We start from the raw sequence: 22322 nt of genomic DNA, 5'->3' as shown, positions 1-22322 counted from the left end.
TGTTGGGCTCTTGGCCTCGATAAAATGACATTTTTGTGCATAGGATGACGGCAGCAAGACTGTTGATATAATTCAGATTCTGCCTGGAACTGTGGTTCAGACCCTAAATAAAGAAATGTTTTGACAGTGTAAAGCATTTTTCAGAAAATTGTTGGACAGTATAATTTCTGCTAGCTCTTTGGTTATTTTAGTATTATTAAAATCAGTCATTTGTGTATTGTCAGTCTGCATCATCAGACTAAAACTAAACATCATTTGAAAAAAACCATGAAGGCCCGCACTGACATGATAACATTTTATGAATAACTTAATCAAGTATTCATGGTACACAACTCAGTATGCAGAACAAAAGCCATGTCATTTTTTCTCCATCATAATTCTGCCTAAATAAAAACTAGTAATTACTGTGTAACACCTGAGTGCATTAATTTTTCTTTTATCAAGTGTGACTAGTACAAGGCATAAATAAGGAACTGTTTCATTGTTAGTAAAATATACATTATTTAAAAATTACCATAAAATTTGTGGTCAGAAATTTTTGTAAATCTTTCATGTCAACAAATTAAAGTCCCCATTAATGGAAGTAGTCTGTAATGAAACATCATACACTACCTTGATTTTTCCTCTGCTAGTCACCTGTGTAACAATTACATCTGCAACATTTTAGGTGTGATTTAAATTCTTAAAATTTGATGTGTGCACTTAGGACTTCACGCTACATGGCACTACTTTGTATCACCATGGCTGTGTGTGCTTATTCAGCGATTCACACATTAGGCAGGAAGTACTGTACAAATCATTGTGTAAGTGGCTCTTTGTGTGGTAAAACTGCAATGCGTCTTAGTGGATAAAATTTTGACATTGAATTTCTTTAGTTGTACTCTTCTTGTGTGCAAGATTTAAGGGTAGGTTACATGTCAGATTGGACTATTTCTTGTCAGAAGCAGATTTGTTGATCTTTGCTATCACATAAAAGCAGTAGAAAACCCATATGTAAGACACAGGTAATCTGCTAACAAACTGCATCTAGCATGTATGTGGGAAATTTTTAGACCTGATAAATGGCCTCCCCATATAGTACCACTGAGAATTTTCCAGCAGTTCTCACAAGGAAGGGGGGAAAAAAGAAAGGTGTCACCTTTACTAATTGCAGACAAGAATGCGTAACCTTACAGGTTAGAGAGAGGAAAAGTAAACCTGCCCTTGAAACTGTATGCATTCAGGATAAGCGTTCAGAATTTGTCCTTATTATTAACTGTAGCAACACCTACAGAGTGCTTGAAATTAGGAGTAAAATCTCCAAATCTGGATGTAATATTTATAAAACATATTGAAGGTGATAAATTGTGCTGACATGTTAATTCCTATGAAAAGATCAGTTATTCAGTAAGTAGTGTAATACGTACCAGTCCAGAATTTGAAACAGTCTGGGTTAAGACTGGTCGCCAATCAAGTATTAAAAAATCGGCATGAGTTTTGAGAAAACTTGGAGAATCTAGTAGATGGTGTAGCTGGAAGTTTACCTGTAAGTCCTGGCTACAAATATTTTTATTGAGGCCTTTAAATATAATGCTATTTCTGGAGGTCTCTATAAACCATTACAATGGGTTTGCTTTGTAGTGAAGCATTCGAGATAAAACAACATGGGTGAAAGAAGCTGAAGAAATTCTCCAGGTATCTAAATGACATTCACTGCAGCATAACCTTTATGTTTGATATAGGGAGTGATTAATACATCCTAGAGCTGATAGTATCAGTAATGCTTAACAAGAACAAGAAACTCAAGGTTTTAGTGACAGCACTTGTTGGTCAATGGATACTGCATGATTTCATTCAGCAGAGCTCTATAGTGGATGTTCGCTTTGAAGAAAATGGGAAAGGCAGCACCTCCAGAGAGCATTTATTACAATTCTTCTAGGAAACAAAAAAAAATGCTAATGTAACACCAGAACAAGTATGTAACTGAATCAAAGGCTCTTTGAGGCTTATTGACATACTGAACAGGGTACACAAGTCTTATTGTGGTTGTATGTAGTGGTTTCCTTTGATAAAAAGAGTTTTGAGAAACATATTACTGATTCAAAAAACACATTTCTTGTAGATTGGGCTGAGAAATAAACTTAATTGAATAGGCAAAACTAGTGGAAAATGAAAGTAAACTTGTCAATATCTTTCTTTTCTTATAGCCTGTAAACTGATTGTCTGAGCCATTCAGCAGTGTGGAAGAGGGCGGGGGGGGGGGGGGGGGGGGATGGAGGTGAGGATCTAACATGTAATCTGTGCCACTGTGAAACTTTTCATATTTCACATTCATGCAACACTGTCATAGGTGAAAGTTGTTTTAACCGCAGTCAAAAACCCTGTTATCATTCTTGACAGCAAGCTGTGGATTTGTAGTTTACTCTCTTTCATGCAGCCACCAAACTACTTAAACCAGGAATATAATCAGAACCAAAGTTGGAATCAGAGGATGCACAATTGTTTTGTCAAAATTGAAGTCAGAGGTGGAAGTGTTATTCACATAATTATGAATAATGAAAGTTCTATATAACATAGCCATTTTATTTATTTACAGAACAAAATTAGTTATATTGAGTTCATTGTATAATTAATGATCACAGCAAGTAATTGAAACATGTATATTGAAAACAGAAAGAAATGTACATCCCCTTAACCGATAGTTTGGCTTTAAGAGTTGAAATGCAAGACAACAGAATCGAATGAGAGGCTGCTACTTTCACAAATTAACTTCTCAATTTCTTTTGCGAGTTGTGGCATTATCACAATGAAGAGAAATAGTGATCCAGTGAATGTTGATTTTAACCCCCACCCCTCCTCTCTCTCTCTCTCTCTCTCTCTCTCTCTCTCTCTCTCTCTCTCTCTCTCTCTCTCTCTCTCTCTCTCTGTGTGTGTGTGTGTGTGTGTGTGTGTGTGTGTGTGTGTGCGTGTGTGCTAATGCCAGGGCTTGAATGCAAACATACATAAATTTATTATTGATATCTGTCTGTGACAATAATCTTTAGATCTGTAGACCGTGTAACTAAATAAGGTAACACACCAGACAGTGCTGATGTACATGGAAATTGCCATCTGAATTTGCTATGTGCTGGCTACTGACAACTGTGTGTAGATAAGAGTTAGGTCAAGTTCTGTAATGGGTTGTAGAAGATCCTTAGCGCTGCCGAGTGCAGGTAGTACTTGCTGTACTGATGCTGGCAGCAAGTGTGGTGTGGCAGTTAGTGATGACCACCAGAAGTGATGACAGTCTAGTAACAACTGATGACATCTGTATAATGTTTTATATCACAATTATATAGTAAGTCAATGAAACTGTACAAGGGTCTCTTATTGGGGAAGCAGTCACCATTGCTTCCTTCATTCGTTTTTTGAATGCATAGACAAGCTACTCAATTCCTGTTTGAGTAGTAGATTCTTCTGCTTCTGGCTACAGGAATGTGGCCGTTGGCGGTGCAAGCAGTCACAGCAAGCAGCTAGATCCATAGATACAGACTACCAGAATAATAGGTGTGAAAGATTACGTATGATCTTCTGGGTATATTCAAGAAAACAAAATTTTGACAGAGAATTTTTGGTCAGATCGCTACACTAGTAAGGACCAGTTGTACAATTCCCGGCTAGCAGCCGCTTAAGTTCTATTCTGGAAGTAACGCAGAAAACGTGTTGTACAAATATGTAAAAAAGCCTAACCAGAGAATAACTGCAGGATAACTAAACCGGTGATTGTGGCAGGAATAGCTACAGAATTGGTGATGACAAGATTTTTGTTAGAACGAGGAATGAGAAGAAACAGGGACATCACACAAATTATAGAAGAATAAGGCGATTCCAAATTTATATAAAAATTTCGTAATACTTTTCGATCTCGTGCTTGAGAAACTGGTGCGTATTAATGAAATGTGAAACTGTTTCCTACCATAAAGCTTTTTGCTTGTAGTAGCATAATCATTCAAATAACTTATAAATTATACAGTTCCGAGAGAAAATATATTGTCAGTTAACAGGGAAAAAGTCTGTTTTCACCCGGGAGAAAGTATATTTTTAACCGGGAAATCTGGGAGAAATCAAGGAATTTTTTTTCCTTGTCCGCGTATACACCCTGTAGAGGAGATAGGTGTTATTCTCTTTTGTTCCTGGAGGTGACCTAGTTCTGCTCACAAACCTTCTTCAATACAAAAGCAGTTGGCCATGGCAGGCAAGAACAAGGTTAGGTTGAAGATTTCATGTCGATATATCCCATGAAGTTGTTTGCACAACAAAGATCCAGTAAGAAAGGTGAAGCAAGTCGATATCAAAAGGTATAAAGTATGGCATAGTAGTAAATCCCTGGCTTTTAATCCAGAGGTAGTAAAAGTAAAAATATTAACAACTGTAGAAGAAGGTACTACGAGGGCAATTATATTGTGGAACCTTCTCATATTCAGCAGCTTTTGTATCTTGAACTTGTAGCAAGCATCGATTGGTTACTATATTTCAGCAGGCATCTTCGTTGCAAGATTGGCGAAGCAATTTACATATGAGTACTTTTATTGGTGAACCAGCACTCCAGTATCTTTTGAAGTGTCACAGGCTTGTTCCATGTAAGCATGAGCATCATCTTAATTGTGATAACTGTGCGGACAGGTCTGTTTAAGATATGCTAGCAGAGTGATTTTAATAACTATAACACCATATGTTACAGTATGGATATATGGCTCCTGTTGACGGTATAAGAAAATACGCAGGCTCTTGACAGGCATTTTTGATCTCACTGATGCTGTCAATTTTCCACTCCATCAAGTACTGTGGGCTTAATGAAAAGAACTTGATGACATTGCCATACTATATTTTGATCTGATTTTATGCTTCGCAAAGCGTGAGGTACTTCTCACATTTAAGCTATAAAAATTTCTCAACTTGTTGCATTCTGAGTTGTAGCAAAAACTCTATAGACTTGAGCAATTGTGAAGACTTCAGCAACATAGAATTAGAAAATTTTACCACCTAGGTTAAACTCAATCTCGAGTGCCAGGTGGATGTTTATGTCTCTGATGAGTGAATCTGCATTTCAACATTAGCAAGTAGAATTTGGACATCTGAAATGACGATGTCTCCTGAGATCTTCTAAATCCATAATCCAAGGGGCACATGACTGTGAAGCATTAATTTCCATTGAGCAGCAACAACAAGCATCTGTATATTAAAATAACTATTTTCTGTTCAAAGTTACTTTATGATTGGCACTTCAGTAGGATCATGTTGAGGTTCAGCGCACAGTTGCTACATACTGCATTTAAAACACACAAATTAACTGGCATCAATGTCTTCAGGGGTAGCTACACTTTATTTTTCTTTTAGTCTAATCTGGGGCAGAAAGTTTTTTAGATGATATACACAAAATTTCCAAATATTCTTTTCTGCTGATATTACTGAATATTCAGCATGTGGGAAACATTTTTATTATTGAGTTTAGATGAACACATTATGCAAACTAAATCTTAAGAATAAATCATATTTTCATTGGCTCCAAACTGGAACCCTGTAACACAAGATAATTTGAGATAGTTGTGACACTTTATACATCAAAAAGTCAGCACTCATCCTTTTAGTTTCATTGTGAGAAACAGAGTTCTGCATTTATAGTTCACCTATTATTATGTTTTCAGATCAAACTTTCTGCATATGTGGGTCATCCCATAAGTAAATTTCTGCATTTTATTTCTCTGCAGAAGAAACTATGCCTAAGATGTGTCAGGGCTGGAGAGTTCAACTATTAAGTGTTGACAATGCTGACACCGGCTTATGGCGCAGTATGTTGCCAGTATGCTCCCAGCTAATGTGGAGTTACCAGTATAAAGTTTGTTCACTTGTGACCTGCACTCTGTCATTTATTTTTTCCCAGCAAAGCAAATTTCCATTGTACCATTTCAGGAGTTAACCTATGCCTATGGGGAAGGCTGTATGAGCATTCAAATGGTTTGATGTTGGCATGTGCAGTTTGTGGAAGGGTATGAAGACGTGCATGACGAACAGTGCACATGGACACGCACTATAGTGACATGAGATCATGCTGTTATTGCAATTCACAATATTTTGGAGGGAGATTGTCAAATTACCATTGTCAACATCGTAATGGAGCTACTTCCTCAGGCTGCAATTGGATGTTCATCCATCACAAAAATCCTGATGGCCATCTTCATTACTGCAAAGACTGTGCAAGACAGGTGTGACATTTGCTGAGTGATGTCCACAATCACTAACAGATGGATTTGGCCAGAATATTTTTGGAAATGCATCACACACATGTGTGCACATGTGCGCCCCCCCCCCCCTTCCCAACACACGCACACACACACGCACACACACACACACACACACACACACACACACACACACACACACACACACACACACACACAGTGGGAGAGAGAGAGAGGGGGGGAGGGAGGGAGATAGAGATAGATAGATAGAGAGAGAGAGAGAGAGAGAGAGAGAGAGAGAGAGATCTGTTCTTCAAACGGCTTGTCACAGGGGATGAGACCTGCGTCCATCATTTGACTCATGAGACAAAAAATGTTGGGGAATGATTTGGAAGAAACCTGGAGAAAGTGCCCCAAAAAAAAGGCAGAGGTCACTTATTCAGCAGGGAGAGTTGTGGCAGCCATATTTTGGGACTGTTAGGGAGTTTTGCTTGTTCACTACCCCTCTCGCAACACAACAACATATGCAGAGAGGTACTTTAACATCTTGAGGAATGTGTGAGCTGCCATCAAAAGAAACCATCCTGAGCTTTTCTCTCACAAAGTTCTCTTTCTTCATGACAATGCTGGGCCTCATACCACTCGAATGACCCCGGCAGAGCTCCGAAGTGTCAACTAGGAAGTGTTCTCACATCCTCCATATTCACTAGATCTTGCCCCAAGAGTGATTTTCACATGTTCCCCTACTACAAAGGTCTTCTTGGAGGTGAGCACTTCAACACCAATGATGAAATCACATGAACAGTAAACAGCTGGTTATGATCGAAACAGTAAACAGCTGGTCATGAGCACAGGATTCAATCTGGTACAGCACTGGGTTGGAAAAACTTGTTGCATTAGCAAAAATGCTTGAAAAAATGTGGCAGCTAAGTAGAAAAGTAACGGAAGTATCATACAATGTCAACAATTTATATATATTTAAGATAGGGACACCTCTCATATTTGTAACATAACAGAAAAAATATGCTTGTTATGTGAGATGAGGAGACTTATCATTTTGGAAGAATGAAGAGTAGTGATACAAAATATACTACCTCAATATTGCAAAAGTCATAATGCAAACAGTATGAGGGATTCCTTTTGTGTGCTAAGAACTGAGTGTTGGTGATAAACTATTTGGACTTGGCTACTGATAGCAGCCTTCTTATTAGTAGTCAACATGTATGAAAATATAGTTTTCCTGTGCTTGTACTTAAAAATATTTGTGATGAAATTTAAAAGCTCTAATGAGATTCCTCTCATTGCTATCACAGATGCTGAAGAGATATTGTCACTGCCACTGTTTAATGATTTGATCATTTCCTGTAGCTGAAGACCATCATCTCCTTCTTTTACTTTGCTATGATAGGCATTTCTGCAACAACAAAAGAATGATTAGGAGCATTATCAAGAACAATTGTTGATGGTGTCAACACGAAATGCACAAACCATTTCTCTGAACTGACCTTGTACTGTAGTCCCCTACCAACAAAGCAAAGTAGAAAATTTCCGCTGAATAGGAATAGACAAATTTGCCTCTGACATGGTTAAAATATTACACAAAAAACATTACTTATAACAGGAAATGTTGACACTACAAATGTAACAGATGAAAATAATTCGGTGCCCAACGAATGAACCCACAGGACAGCAAGCCTCCTGAAGCAAGCAAGAAGTCTTTTGATGGTGGAGGTCAGGGCCGAGCAGCTGCAGGTGGTTGTTGCGGCTTCAGGCCTTCCTCCTTAGCCTCTCCCCAAAAGTAACTTTGAACAGACTGCAGACATCAGAGCACAAATTTCTTCTTAAGCCAGGATACAGGAGCCTGACAAGGGACTGTGTGCAAATTAATTCATAAATCTGAACACGCAAAAGCAACGAGTAGTTTCAATAATTCCACTTGCCTTGAAATGATGAGACTCTGACAGATTTTCCAGCCATCCATATCTTCTTTGAAAGCAGAAAATGGTGGCAGTCTGAGGCATGATTTGAGGGCTGTAGTTGTTGCTGTTCCAGTAAGTGTGACATGGTCTGCAGATAAACTTGACAGTACTTCCCCTGTTATTAGTTCTGCTGTCATTAAACAGTCATTTGTTCTTGATGTTGTTGCAACACTGCTACTCTAGAAACAGTCACTACAAACGTATTTGAAATCTTAGTGTCACTTTTGCTTTGATTGTGACGTTATTTAACAGACATAAAAGCACAGAACTTGAGTGGCTACAGAATGACACTGAACAGAAACAGGAATTGCTGGTATGTTGCATACCAAGACAATGTTGTACCCTAATGAGAACCAAATCGTTTTGCACATCTTTGACAATTGAAAAACACTGCCCAACCAGATCGAGATTCATCAGTCCACAAGAGTTGATTCTAATGGCCTTGTCAATGCGGTCATGCGTTGTGTGCTTGTTATGGCCTTCTAAACATAATAACTGTTACATAACTTTTTATAACTTGTAGGGACACTAAATGTACCATCCATCTTCACTGTTGGTTGTAGTGATGTGTCTAATAACAGTAAAGATGGCACACACTATTATGTAGACAATACCCCTTATAGAGTTCACTTTTGCCCAACTAATGCCAATATGGAAGATCCGAACAAATGACTAATGACAAACATGTATCGAAAAGTTTCTGCCTTGAGCAAATTATGGTTACTTCTTCTTTCACCAAAGATAACAAATCAAGTGGAAGGTCATGTGGTTGGCTACAGAACATGCCATTTTTCAATTCACAAATTGAACTAGATGAAAACATTTGATTGTGCAGGTCACAGTATCCTCCAAGAGAAACTCAAATATTACGGTATTAGAGATATTGCCAGCAAAGTACACCAAGTGTCAAATTAAGAAATTTAGGGAATGTACTCAATGATTCAGTATCTTGAAAAGGGAGGATAATCACAATAAATATTCCACCGTCTCCTGTATTGGGCACACTCTATACTGTTTTATGTTCAGAATGAAATGATTGATATTAACTCTCCTTTTATTGCTTGAATCGACCAAGATATGACATTGACATTCCATACTAATGATAATCTGCTGATAGGCATGTAATTTTTTTTACATGGTTCCTACTCCCAACTCTTTTTCAGTGTTTTTAATGGAATAATCTCAGTTGACACTAGAAAGGAAGAGTATTAATCATGTTGTTGTTGTTGTGGTCTTCAGTCCTGAGACTGGTTTGATGCAGCTCTCCAGGCTACTCTATCGTGTGCGAGCTTCTTCATCTCCCAGTACTTACTGCAACCTACATCCTTCTGAATCTGCTTAGTGTATTCATCTCTTGGTCTCCCTCTACAATTTTTACCCTTCACACTGCCCTCCATTGCTAAATTTGCGATCCCTTGATGCCTCAGAACATGTCCTACCAACCGGTCCCTTCTTCTTGTCAAGTTGTGCCACAAACTACTCTTCTCCCCAATTCTATTCAATACCTCCTGATTAGTTATGTGATCTACCCATCTAATCTTCAGCATTCTTCTGTAGAACATTTCGAAAGTTTCTATTCTCTTCTTGTCCAAACTATTTATTGTCCATGTTTCACTTCCATACATGGCTACACTCCATACAAATACTTTCAGAAACGACTTTCTGACACTTAAATCCGTACTCGATGTTAACAAATTCCCACAGCATCACCCGACTTAATTCGACTACATTCCATTATCCTCGTTTTGCTTTTGTTGATGTTCATCTTATATCCTCCTTTCAAGACACTGTCCATTCCGTTCAACTGCTCTTCCAAGTCCTTTGCTGTTTCTGACAGAGTTACAATGTCATCAGCGAACCTCAAAGTTTTTCTTTCTTCTCCATGGATTTTAATACGTGCTCCAAATTTCTCACGTGTTCCAATATTTCTATGTAATCCAAACTGATCTTCCACAAGGTTGGCTTCTACCAGTTTTTCCATTCGTCTGTAAAGAATTCGCTTAGTATTTTGCAGCTGTGACTTATTAAACTGATAGTTCGGTAATGTGCACATCTGTCAACACCTGCTTTCTTTGGGATTGGAATTATTATAATCTTCTTGAAGTCTGAGGGTATTTCACCTGTCTCATACATCTTGCTCACCAGATGGTAGAGTTTTGTCAGGACTGGCTCTCCCAAGGCCGTCAGTAATTCTAATGAAATGTTGTCTACTCCCGGGGCCTTGTTTCTACTCAGGTCTTTCAGTGCTCTGTCACATTCTTCACGCAGTATCATATCTCCCATTTCATCTTCATCTACATCCTCTTCCGTTTCCATAATATTGTCCTCATGAACATCGCCCCTGTACAGACCCTCTATATACTCCTTCCACCTTTCTGCTTTTCCTTCTTTGCTTAGAACTGAGCTCTTGATATTCATACAAGTGGCTCTCTTTTCTCCAAAGGCCTCTTTAATTTTCCTGTAGGCTGTATCTATCGTGCCCCTAGTGAGATAAGCCTCTACATCCTTACATTTGTCCTCTAGCCATCCCTGCTTAGCCATTTTGCACTTCCTGTCGATTTCATTTTTGAGACGTTTGTATTCCTTTTTGCCTGCTTCATTTACTGCATTTTTATATTTTCTCCTTTCATCAATTAAATTCAATATCTCTTCTGTTACCCAAGGATTTCTACTGGCCCTTGTCTTTTTACCTACTTGATCCTCTGCTGCCTTTACTATTTCATCTCTCAAAGCTACCCATTCTTTTTCTACTGTATTTGTTTCCCCCATGCCTTTCAGTTGTTCCCTAATGCTCTCCCTGAAACACTCTACAATCTCTGGTTCTTTCAGTTTATCCAGGTTCAATCTCCTTAAATTCCCACATTTTTACAGTTTATTCAGTTTTAATCTACAGTTCATAACCTATAGATTGTGGTCAGAGTCCACATCTGCCCCTGGAAATGTCTTGCAATTTAAAACCTGGTTCCTAAATCTCTGCCTTACCATTATATAATCTATCTCCAGGATTCTTCCATGTATACAACCTTCTTTCATGATTCTTGAACCAAGTGTTAGCTATGATTAAGTTATGCTCTGTGCAAAATTCTACCAGACGGCTTCCTCTTTCATTTCTTACCCCCAATCCATATTCACCTACTATGTTTCCTTCTCTCCCTTTTCCTACTCTTGAATTCCAGTCTCTCATGACTATTAAATTTTTGTCTCCCTTCACTACCTGAATAATTTCTTTTATCTCATCATACATTTCATCAGTTTCTTCATCATCTGCAGAGCTAGTTGGCATATAAACTTGTACTACTGTTGTAGGCGTGAGCTTCGTGTATTAATCATACAACAAAATTATGTGCACCTCGGATTACTATTCTTCACTGGAAACCTCATGACAATATCTTGAACTTCCATGAAATAAAGGTGGCGTTACATCTTACGCAAATCAAACTGCATGACTGATCTGCCATCGTATATCCAAAAAATGAAATAGGTCTCTTTGCTGATGATGTAAGTATTGTAATCAGGCCAAAAGAAGAAATTCAACACTGAAGATTTAATCAAAATTATCTTGCAAATTATTGATCCTCTTCAAATGGAATGTCCCTGAACTTGCATCAAACACAGTTCTGCAATTCTGTAACGCCCAAGACCCAGTCACATCACTAGAAATAATCTATGAGGGAAAATTAGTAAATGAAACAGAATATTGTAAACACTTGGGTGTTTACGTTGACAAGAGCTGAAACTTAAGGTCGCATGTTATAAATCATCTTAAACTTCCAAGCTATGTAGCATTTGTGTTATGGATAATAGTTAACTTGGAAATGAAAGTGTCTGAAGATTGACTTATTTCACTTTTTACACTCTAATGTCTTTGGAATCACATTCTGAGGAGGCACTTCATTTTAGAAGAAAATGCCATTGCACAGAAGGATATAATAAGGATAACACAGGGTATCTGCTCAGCATAGAAAGGAGTAAAGTATTCAGCCATAAAAGTCTATGACCACTTACCTAGTGATGTGAAGAATCTAATAGGTGATAAAATTCACTTCAAACACAAACTTAAATCATATGTGCTTGACCTCTTTCTAATCCTCTAATCCACAGAAGGTTTTCTTTTGCTTGCTTGCTTGTGTGTGTGTGTGTGTGTGTGTGTGTGTGTGTGTGTGTGTGTGTGTGTGTGTGTGTGAGAGAGAGAGAGAGAGAGAGAGAGAGAGAGAGAGAGAGAGAGAGAGAGAGAGAATCATAAGCACATATAAAAATAACTAACTCTTAGTTTAAGGAGAATGAATAGATTTAGGTTTTGAATTTGTTGTATTCTGTGGCTGGGTAATGATGCACAACTTAGCAGAAAATTTTAGATAGAATCTGTTTCAGTTTACATAGTTAATCTATATATATATACAAACTAATTGTTTTGATTATTAGGGATCAGAAAGAGAGAACTGCAAGATACAATGTTTTTCTTGATGTTGGTGTTTGTACTTTTTGCAGCATTTATAAAGTTATCAGCCTGGAAGCTCTAGGAAACTAGATGAAATATCACATATCCTAATTATTTCTATGTCATTTTCTATCTTTATTGTTATTTTCATATCATATTGACACTCCCGTATCCATAAAAAACTTTACTCATAAACATGCAGGTTTGACTGGTTGTTCTGAGTGGAGAACATGATTGATTACTTCTGCATCGTCCAAGCTGTCTCACTTGAGAAAATTATTTTCATTCAACATTTTTAATTTTTTCACTTGTGTAAAGCTAAAATATCAGATGCAGGGATGTGAACTATTTAGTGTTCTTGAAATAAACTACACTGCATTTCCTTGCATATTTTCCATAATAAATCTTCTAACATCGATGTTTATTGCGTGTTAAGATACATGGATAATTTCCTCTATGTACAGTACAAATAGTATCAGTGTTACATGAACACGATGTTTATTGCGTGTTAAGATACATGGATAATTTCCTCTATGTACAGTACAAATAGTATCAGTGTTACATGAACAATGTTAGCCATTAACTAACTCCTAAAGAATATGAAGAAATGTTTTGTTCCACCAGGCTGCAACTTAAAAGTGTACTTTATTAAATACTACTAATTTCAATCATGACTCATTTTCAAGTGCACTTGTAACTAATGTGGATACATAATCCTCATCAAATAAAAATCACAAGCCACCTATGTACAACTGTTCATGATACTGCCACATGTACCATAAATACATAAATACAATTTACTGATGCATACTAAACATTTTCATTATGTCAGTTACAGGTTCAGCTGCAAAGCGTTTGATATCAGTTATGTTTTAATTATTGTAATAAAGTGAATTGAAGCCCTTCACAATGCAGATCCCATCTTCTCGCAGGCACTAACTGTCATTTAAAGAGTCACATCAACAGAGGAGTGTTAGTCATAAATTCCACATGAAACAGAAATCAAACAAAATTTTGTGAATGTTTGGAAATAAATCTAACATAAATACATTGAACATTGGTATAAAATTTTATTAATATCTATCTGACATCATTCAGGCGGGAAAGACATGAATGTTTACACTCAATATTTGTAACACTTCAAATATCAAGTTGCCACTCATTAAATATGTTTGAAAAATGAATTACTTCTTTTCTGTGTTGTGCAATTGAATGTATTTGAAGAGTATAAGCTGTTGTTTTTGTAATGTTTCGTACATATTCGTTAATGTAGAGTGGTCATCGTGTCTTTCCAGATTCTTCGAACTTGCTTGATGACTGCTCAGGATGATGTAGCACGTTTGCTTGAAGAGAAACGCACACTCATTGACAGGTTACGTGGAATGCAGGAACAGCTTGATCAGCCACCAAGAACCAAGAGATAGCACAAGTGCTTTGAATGCTGTGAATAAATGTGCCACTCGCAGCTTTTCAGTGAAGGCAGTATCACTCGTAATTTGTTAACAGTTTAGTTTCTTCTCCTTAAAAGATTCAGCAGATTATATTTTCCTGGAAATTGACTGTTCCATTGATAAAAAAAAGTTATTAAGTGCTAGTCAGTATGTATGCAGAGAAATAGGTTGTGTTGTTTATACATGTGTGCAAGATGGAGACATGTTCATGGAGAGTTATACAGATATATTTTTTTAACCATCCGCAGGTGTTATGTTCCACAGTTCCTTGTTACATATCTTTCCTTTTTCTTAAATAACGTATAGTACACACATATTGCAATTTGTGAAACTAATTTTACTTAAGTCCACTGTGCTTGAATACAATGATAAAGTTGATATTTTGTGTACTTTTTTTTAAAAGAAGATATGCATTTATTTTTATTTTTGGTCAGTAATAACTTATCACAATTTTAACATATTTCTGTTACAATGGTGCCTTTATGCTTGCCTTTACTTTCCTCCTTATTGTCATTACTGGTTTTTTGCCATTAGTAGTGATATAGTAAGGAATTGTGTTCATTAGTAGGATTTAAGAAACAATTATGTATTAAAATATTAACAAGATGTGAAGTTTCCCAAATGTGATATTAGTAGAAGCTGTGTGCTTCGTAAAGTTATAATTTGTTGATTACATTCAGTGTACATATCTATTTTTGTCAATTTCATCATTGAAATTCATTCATTATTGTTGTTCCAACGTGTGCAGACATGATAATATTTTAGTATGTAGGTTGTGGTATTAAGGTGCTCATTCTAATGTGCTCTGCATTATCATGTCCCAAACAGCACATGACTTTGTGCCAACAGTGCAATATCCCATAAGTTGAACTGTTGAAGTTTCATTCAGTTAGAATGTAAACTGAATGAATTAGCTTTATCATAGTCCTCATATTTATAATCATTGTGCTGTTTTTAGTATCACTGTTATGAAACATTGCTAGACACACCTCCATGACCTTAAAAATCATAAATGAAATGTACCTAATTGTCTTGAAAGAGTATGCAGCATTTTAAACAAAATGAAAGTATGTTCAGGCATGTTTTCTGACACTTTGTCTTCCTTCTGATCTTTATCCACCCTCCTTTTTTATTTCCTTCAATTTATGTGATGATATTGTTACCTATATTATGTTGCTTACATGTCTCACTCATTAAATTGTTTTGTATTTTTGTTCATCCTGTCCAGTTCTTTAACTACACCTCAGTAATTTCAATTTTCTCACTTCATTTCTGCTTCATTTTTAACATTTATTTTATGCAAGACAGTATTGGTACATATTTTTCAGTAAATGTTTGATTATTAAAAGATGTTTCTAGACCTGGTCTGGGTTTCAATGCCAAAGAGTTGAAAAAGCATTGTCGCGCTATGTAATGTTTTTGCCAAGTCTTCCACATTCTTTCACTCTTCACTTATATAACAAATGAGTCACTTCTTATGTCCACATTATTACAATAAAGAATGTTTCCAAATGGCAAATGGCAAATTGTATCATGTTATGACTGTGTTAAAACTCTACAGCTGTGGAAAGTCCACAGCCCTTTACTTTTGTAGCTGCATTACATTTATACCCCACAAGCTTCCATATGGTGCATGTAGCGTGTGGCGGAGGGTACTTCAGGCACCACTACCCTTCCCTCCTCTTTTTCTTCTCTGTTACATGTGGAATCTTTCATGGGAAGAATAATTGTCAGTAAGCCCATATGAGATCAAATTTTTCTGATTTTACTGGCAGGCTCATTTCGTGGTGTGTATATGAGGATAGATCATAACTCATGAAATAAGAGGCACTGAGCAGCAGGCAGTTTATTATCCTATTCTAAATGTGTGTCTTCTGGGTAACATGTCTTCTATTTGATGAATAGTACCTTATACTTATGCACATAATTATATTCCACAACAGAGTTTACATGGTGTTTTTAATGGGTACTAAACATACAGGGACTGATTCTGCTTCCAGTTTGTAGCAGCGATGTAAAATACTAGGATAATTTCACCATTCCTGTGTAAGAGGTTCCTCTTGTAGTGCTTTAAGATGCTAAAGAAAATTGTAAAAAGTAAGAAAATTGAGGATAAGTCTCAGAATTGAGAATAAAAAGCAGGGAGTCCACAAAGAATTGTAAGTGACTTATTTTCTTTATTTTCTCCTGCACTTTCTTTTTTATATTCTGTTTTCATTTATTGCACCTTTTCTACCTTATTTTACAATGTCCTTATATTGGGCTATTTTTGTATCAGTAAAGTGCAGGTTGTGTCAATTTTTTTTTTTTTCATGTCTGCTCCAAACTCCATTACAACTTGTAATTTTGGTAAGCACAACTTCATATCATCAGCAATTTTGTCTGCTGACAGTGTGGTTCCAGCTTTTAAGTTTCGATGTTTCTTTCATGAAGACAAACCACATAATAATGCATGAGAAAAATCTGTACGCAATAATCACTGTGCAACATTTTCCATAACTGACCATAATAGTGAAACATTATTTACAAGCCAAAATTTGTGTAGTGTACGCAAAGTATTTTGGTTAATCACAAATAAGGCAGAAGCTGTATTTATCTTTGATATTACAGATCAGTTAGAATATGAGGAAATAGTGTGGTACCCTTCTGTAACAAAATTTTGAATGGGAAACAGCAATTCTAAATATTTTATATTTATTGGTTGTCACATATTTGTGTAGACTTCATTAAACAGACATCTAATTGCACATCATGCAGAATTACGTTTTCATTAAGAGTTTTCATAATATTCTTAATTTATGAGATTGCATAGAATTCTTTTTTTTTTTTTTTTTCCAAGTCTGTTAATCCCTTGCCTGAAGTTTCCTCCTCCCATTATTTCTTGTTCATTTTTTCTTGCCTGACAGATATTACTATTTACCCAGTGTCAACATATAAAGCAGTTGTAACAACAGCTTAATGCACAGAAGATAAATTAATAAAAATACCAATATACATGCCTGCTTTATGATTGAAGTTTGTAGCTTATGCTGTAATTTTTTTTTATTTATTTATTTTTTTTAAATACAAATTGAATTTAAGTTTTGTTTGCTTGACTCATATCCATATAATAGAAGTCAGATATATTAAAGAAGTGTCTCTGCACATAATCTTTGCAGTAACCATGGACAGACTTGCAAATTGTGCTTGATACAATGAGGCAAGCATTACTATGTAAAACTGACATATAAAGAGCAGTTGGTATAATTATTCTGAACTACTTGTGAGAGACATTTAGACAGTATGGCTTTAGAAGACCCAAGACTCATAAATCATAGCATTGAAACTGAGGAATTCCTTAAGCCTTGTTAGCTCATTGTTTTAGAATACACATACTATAACAGGTGCAATTTTTGGATAACATACATTTTAAGAAATACTTGTATCTTGGCCTATGAACTTCTCGCTTTGCATCCTTTGTTGTATTACTGAAGTTTTAAATTTATTTCCTAAGACATCCACCAAAATTTTATACTTCCTTGTGTGTATGTGTCATATACCTGTATGTATACAAAATGTATCAAGTTATATATTGAGAATGTTGCGAAAAACTAAAAAAAAAGTACTTTTTTTCCATTCAAGTCTCTTTTAATACCTTGCTGAATCCCAGTCTTATATTCAAAGGTAAATTAAGGAAGTAATGATCTACTGCACATTCCCACTCCATAGGTTGGTGTCGGGCTTCTGGCTCATGGTGTCCAACATGTTGTCTCAGTGTTTTGTGAGCGTCAGTCAAAATATGTTGTTAGCATATATTCTTTGATTGTTTAAAATTAACTGAGTAATACAAAGTCCTACTGGCTTAAAGGTCAGATATGATTTTTTGATGCTCGAAAGTTGCAGAAATTTACCATCAGCGTAAATAATACAGTAGGGAACAAAAGAAATTTGAAAAACTGATGTGCCATCTCCAACAATGGACAAACAAGTATACATGATGAAACTAGAGTCAAAGAGATTATTTGTAGAACCAAGTGAAAATGAAATCATGCTTGCCAGATATGTGATATTAGACGAGTAACACATTTTTTTCCCTAGTATTTCTCAATCTTTGCTGGTGAAAGTCTGTCCAGACATCTTTCCTTTAACAGAATCTGTATATGATGGGCTCCCCAACAACTGAGTGACGAACACGAAACACAGAGAATGGCTGCAGCACCGAAGTTTTTGAAGTACTGTCACATGTATAGAAATGCCTATCTTGACCAGATTGTTAATGGTGATGAGACCTGTCTGTCTCATTTCAGCCCAGAAACCAAGAACTTTGCATTCTGACAGATTTATTTGAAAACAAACTCGTGGTGATTGTTTTCATGGATTGTAAGGCTACTCTGGCTTAATTATAGTAAGCAGGTTCAAATCAATGTAAGCTGCAGTATTTACAGTGAGGTGACAAAAGTCATGGTTTATCTTCTTATATTGTACCAAATCTCCTTATGCCTGGCATAGTGCAGCAACTTGATGGGGCATGGCTTCGACAAGTTGTTGAAAGTCTCCTGCAGAAATATTAAGCCATGGTGCCCCTATAGCCATCCATAATTGTTAAGATTGTTGTCAGTGCAGGATTTTGTGCACGAACTTGCCTCATGATTATGTCCAGTAAATGTTCAATGAGATTCATGTGGGGTTATCTGGGTGGCCAAATCATGTGCTTGCATTGTCCAGAATGTACTTGAAACCAATTGCAAACAGTTGTGGCCTGGTGACATGGCGCATTGTCATCCATAAAACTTCCATCGTCGTTTAGGAGCATGAATTCCATGAACGGCTGCAGATGGTCTCCAAGTAGCCAAATGCTACCATTTCCAGTCAATGATTGGTTCAGTTGGACCAGAGGACCTAGCCCATTCCATGTAAACACAGCCCACACCGTTATGGAGCCACCATCAGCTTGCACAGTGTCTCATTGACAACTTGGGCCCATGGTCTTGTGAGGTCAGCACCACACTTGAACCCTACCATCAACTCTTACCAGCTGAAATTGGGATTCATCTTACCAGGCCACCGTTTTCCAGTTGTCTAGGGTTCATCTGATATGGTCATGAACTCAGCAGAGGTAATGCAGCCGATGTCGTGCTGGTTACAAAGGCACTCACACCAGTCGTCTGCTGCCATAGCATGTTAAAGCCAAATTTCGCCTTACAGATGTGTCCATCGTACATCCAACATTGATTTCTGTGACTGTTTCACACAGAGTTGCTTGTCTGGTAGCACTGACAGCTCTACACAAACTTCAAAGCTCTTGGCCTTTGGCCACTCCATTGTCCTTTATGAGAAATAATGCCTGAAGTTTGGTGTTCTCGACTTACTCTTGGCACTATGGATCTCTGAATATTAGTTGTCTAGTGTTTCCAAAATGGAATGTCCCACGCGTCTTGCTCCATCTACCATTCTGCGCTCAAAGTCTGTTCATTCTCATTGTGCAGCCATAATCTTGTCGGAAACCTTTTCGCATGGATTACCTGAGTGCAAATAATAGCTCTGCTGATACTGATGCTGTACAGACGGGCCTTGGCCTTTTCCCGAGGTGACGGAGTTTTAGCTTATGACAGCTTTTCCTCCTAGTTCCTTGCAGGATGGGTTGATGTTGCATGACTTTGTGATCTGTACTTGTGCATTCCGTTGGTTATTCCTAGCTGCAGGCATGCTAGCAGTAGGAGTTGTGGTTTTGGTTCTTCTTTCCTTCACGCATGGCGTTGTGTAATGCTGTCTCCAACTCTGCTGACAGCTTCCGCTCGCTGTCGCAAACCTTCTTCCGTAGCTGCACAACTGCATCCTCCAGTATGTAGTCCCAGTCGCACGGCGTGAAGACGGGGTTCGCATTGATGATATGCAGGTCCTTCTTTGTGGGGAATTCAAGCACGATCACCCAATGTCCGCCACGTAGCTCAAACAGCCTATGAAGAAGTGATGGCTTCCGTTTCCCTTCGACATATGAAAAGAGGTAGGTATTCTTGTGGGCGTTGTAGCGCCCTTCCTGCAGCATGGTGGCGATCTTCTTCAGCACCTGTGGCATGTTGGTGCTGTCTGGGAATGGAATGACGTCTGTATGTAGCTTCCCAGCCTCTTCCTCTTGTTTCCCCTGCTACTTTATCTCCCTGTTGGTAGGTGGGGAAAGAGAGGACGGTGCCACGTCAGTGGGCAATTCCCCGATTTCCTGTATAGCTACAGGTTCCAGAGGGACATCCATTTGAGTCGGTACGTCCGTTTGCGGTGGAACATCCATCTGTGTCACCACATCCGCCCCTGCTTGTCGACCCACCATAGAGGTGGCGTTGGGGGCGAGTGTCTTCTTCAGCACCGTCCTGAGTTCTTCTCACAGCTGTGGAAGCTGCTGATGAATGACGACGAGCTCCTTCTGCATAGCTGCACTCTCTTCCTCCATTGCGGTTTTGAGAGCGGTCACTGCGTCATCAGTGGTGGTGCTGGCCGGAACTCCAGCCTCGCCGACTTCTTGGTGGCGCGGTCTGTTTCCCCTGTGGAGTGGGATTGTGGGGCCACAACCTCTTCTCTGTGCGCCGCTTTCTCCCTTGCAGTGGCGGGTGTCTGCTTCTTCAAGTATGCACAGCTGCACGAGTTTGCAGTGTGCGCGCTACCGCAATTCGCGCACTTAGGCGCGATGTGTCGCCGTTTGTCACAGTCTCGTGTGTCATGAGCCTTGGCACACTTCAAACACGCGACTGTGTCCCTGCACGTCCTGGTGACGTGCCCGACCTTCTGGCAGCGGTAACACTGCCTCTTGTGCTGCTGTCTGCTTCGCCTCTTCTTGTTGCCCTGGCCATCTCCCGTCAGCGTGAGCAGGAGCTTGGCCATGGCAGCCAGCTTGCCTCCCTTTCTGCGTCCCGATATGGCGTTTGGCTAGTGGTGTTGGCGTGCACGAGCGATGGTAACAAAATGAGCCACAGCAAGTCGAGCAGCGGAGGTGTTGTCATTGCATTGTGAAATGATAGCTCCTCCAATGCACTGCCCTTTTATAACTTGTGTATGCGACACTACTGCCGTCTGTATACTTACATATTGCTTTCCCATGAATTTTGACACCTCACTTGTATGTAGAGATGAAGGTACTTCTAAACAATAAACTAACAGAGAGAACTGCAGCAAACCAGTCTTTGGACTGAAGACCTCAACAGTAATGCGTTTATTTACAAATAATTTAGATTTTCTTTTCTTCCATGTTGCTGCCCATTTGCACATTATATATTTGGTATTGTATGAAAATATGTTTGCTCACACCAAAACAGTTTTGCGGTTTTGTCAGACATTTTTCATAGTTGCCCACTTTTGCCCATTTGTCTGTGTAAGGCATTTCAACTTACCTACAGTTCATCACAGACAAGAGGGATTTAGCATAAGCGCCCACCTTCTGTTGCACAACAGTGACATCCTAGCGTGCTACACAGAGGTTGTAGCAGAGCATGCAAGTGCCGCTTGCTCCATATTTGAGCCTTAAAGTAAGCATCAGTTTTGCAAGTGACATTTATTTTTTATTAACAAAGTTTATTGAAGCTAAATGGCCATTACTTTCAGGATTACCTTCATGTTTCTCGAATTATGGACAAATATTATTTCAGTGACTTGTCAGTAATCTTTTCTGCCTACCATGTGTGTGTGTGTGTGTGTGTGTGTGTGTGTGTGTGTGTGTGTGTGTGAGAGAGAGATGTGTACTTAGGTATGTGTAATAGTAAGAAATAGATGACGGAGGGCAGGATGAAGATGTTGTGGATGAAGACAGATTTTAGGACATTTATTATTCGGGACTCGATTGAAAATATTGTGGGACTGAAGGATGTGTTAGAGGAGCAGTCCTCAGCTGTGTGTCCAGAAACACAGTTTCTCTGAATTGCAGACAGCAGGTGTTGTGAAAGCAGCCATTTTAGTTGTTTACATTGTGCTGAACAGTCTGTTCTGCCACTGGGTGATCATCTTAACTGATTTGACAATTACCTGATAGGTGGATAATTGGTTGCGGACCATGCAGTGCAATGATATTATCAAAGTTGACATGTGCTAGCGTTTGTTTCACGAAGGTCCTACCTCTAGTCGGTTAAGATACGCTTCTGACAATAGTGAGTGGATCATGGAACAGATCACAGACAACAGTGGCCCATATTGCAAAGGTTTGGAACTAAGAATGAAATAACAACAAACAATTATGATATTTCATAGTTCAGATATATGGCGGAATGCCACTTTTGGAACAGTGGTGTCAATTAAG

General features: G+C 38.1%; 1 protein-coding gene across 1 annotated transcript in view; it reads left to right on the top strand.

Annotated features, from left to right (window-relative positions):
• LOC124804975 (UHRF1-binding protein 1-like) overlaps positions 1 to 16869 on the top strand; it is a 57016-nt gene extending 40147 nt beyond the window's left edge. Inside the window, exon 4 of the mRNA XM_047265366.1 lies at positions 13910 to 16869. Within this exon, the coding sequence (XP_047121322.1) occupies positions 13910 to 14038 (129 nt within the window). The 3' untranslated portion in view covers positions 14039 to 16869. The remainder of the gene's footprint in view (positions 1 to 13909) is intronic.
• The last annotated feature ends 5453 nt before the right edge of the window (positions 16870 to 22322 follow it).

This window comes from Schistocerca piceifrons, chromosome 7 (genome assembly GCF_021461385.2).
Source record: "Schistocerca piceifrons isolate TAMUIC-IGC-003096 chromosome 7, iqSchPice1.1, whole genome shotgun sequence".
Classification (NCBI taxonomy): domain Eukaryota; kingdom Metazoa; phylum Arthropoda; class Insecta; order Orthoptera; family Acrididae; genus Schistocerca; species Schistocerca piceifrons.
The sequence above is the reverse complement of the archived record's forward strand: the minus strand, read 5'-3'. Positions and strand labels throughout refer to the sequence as shown.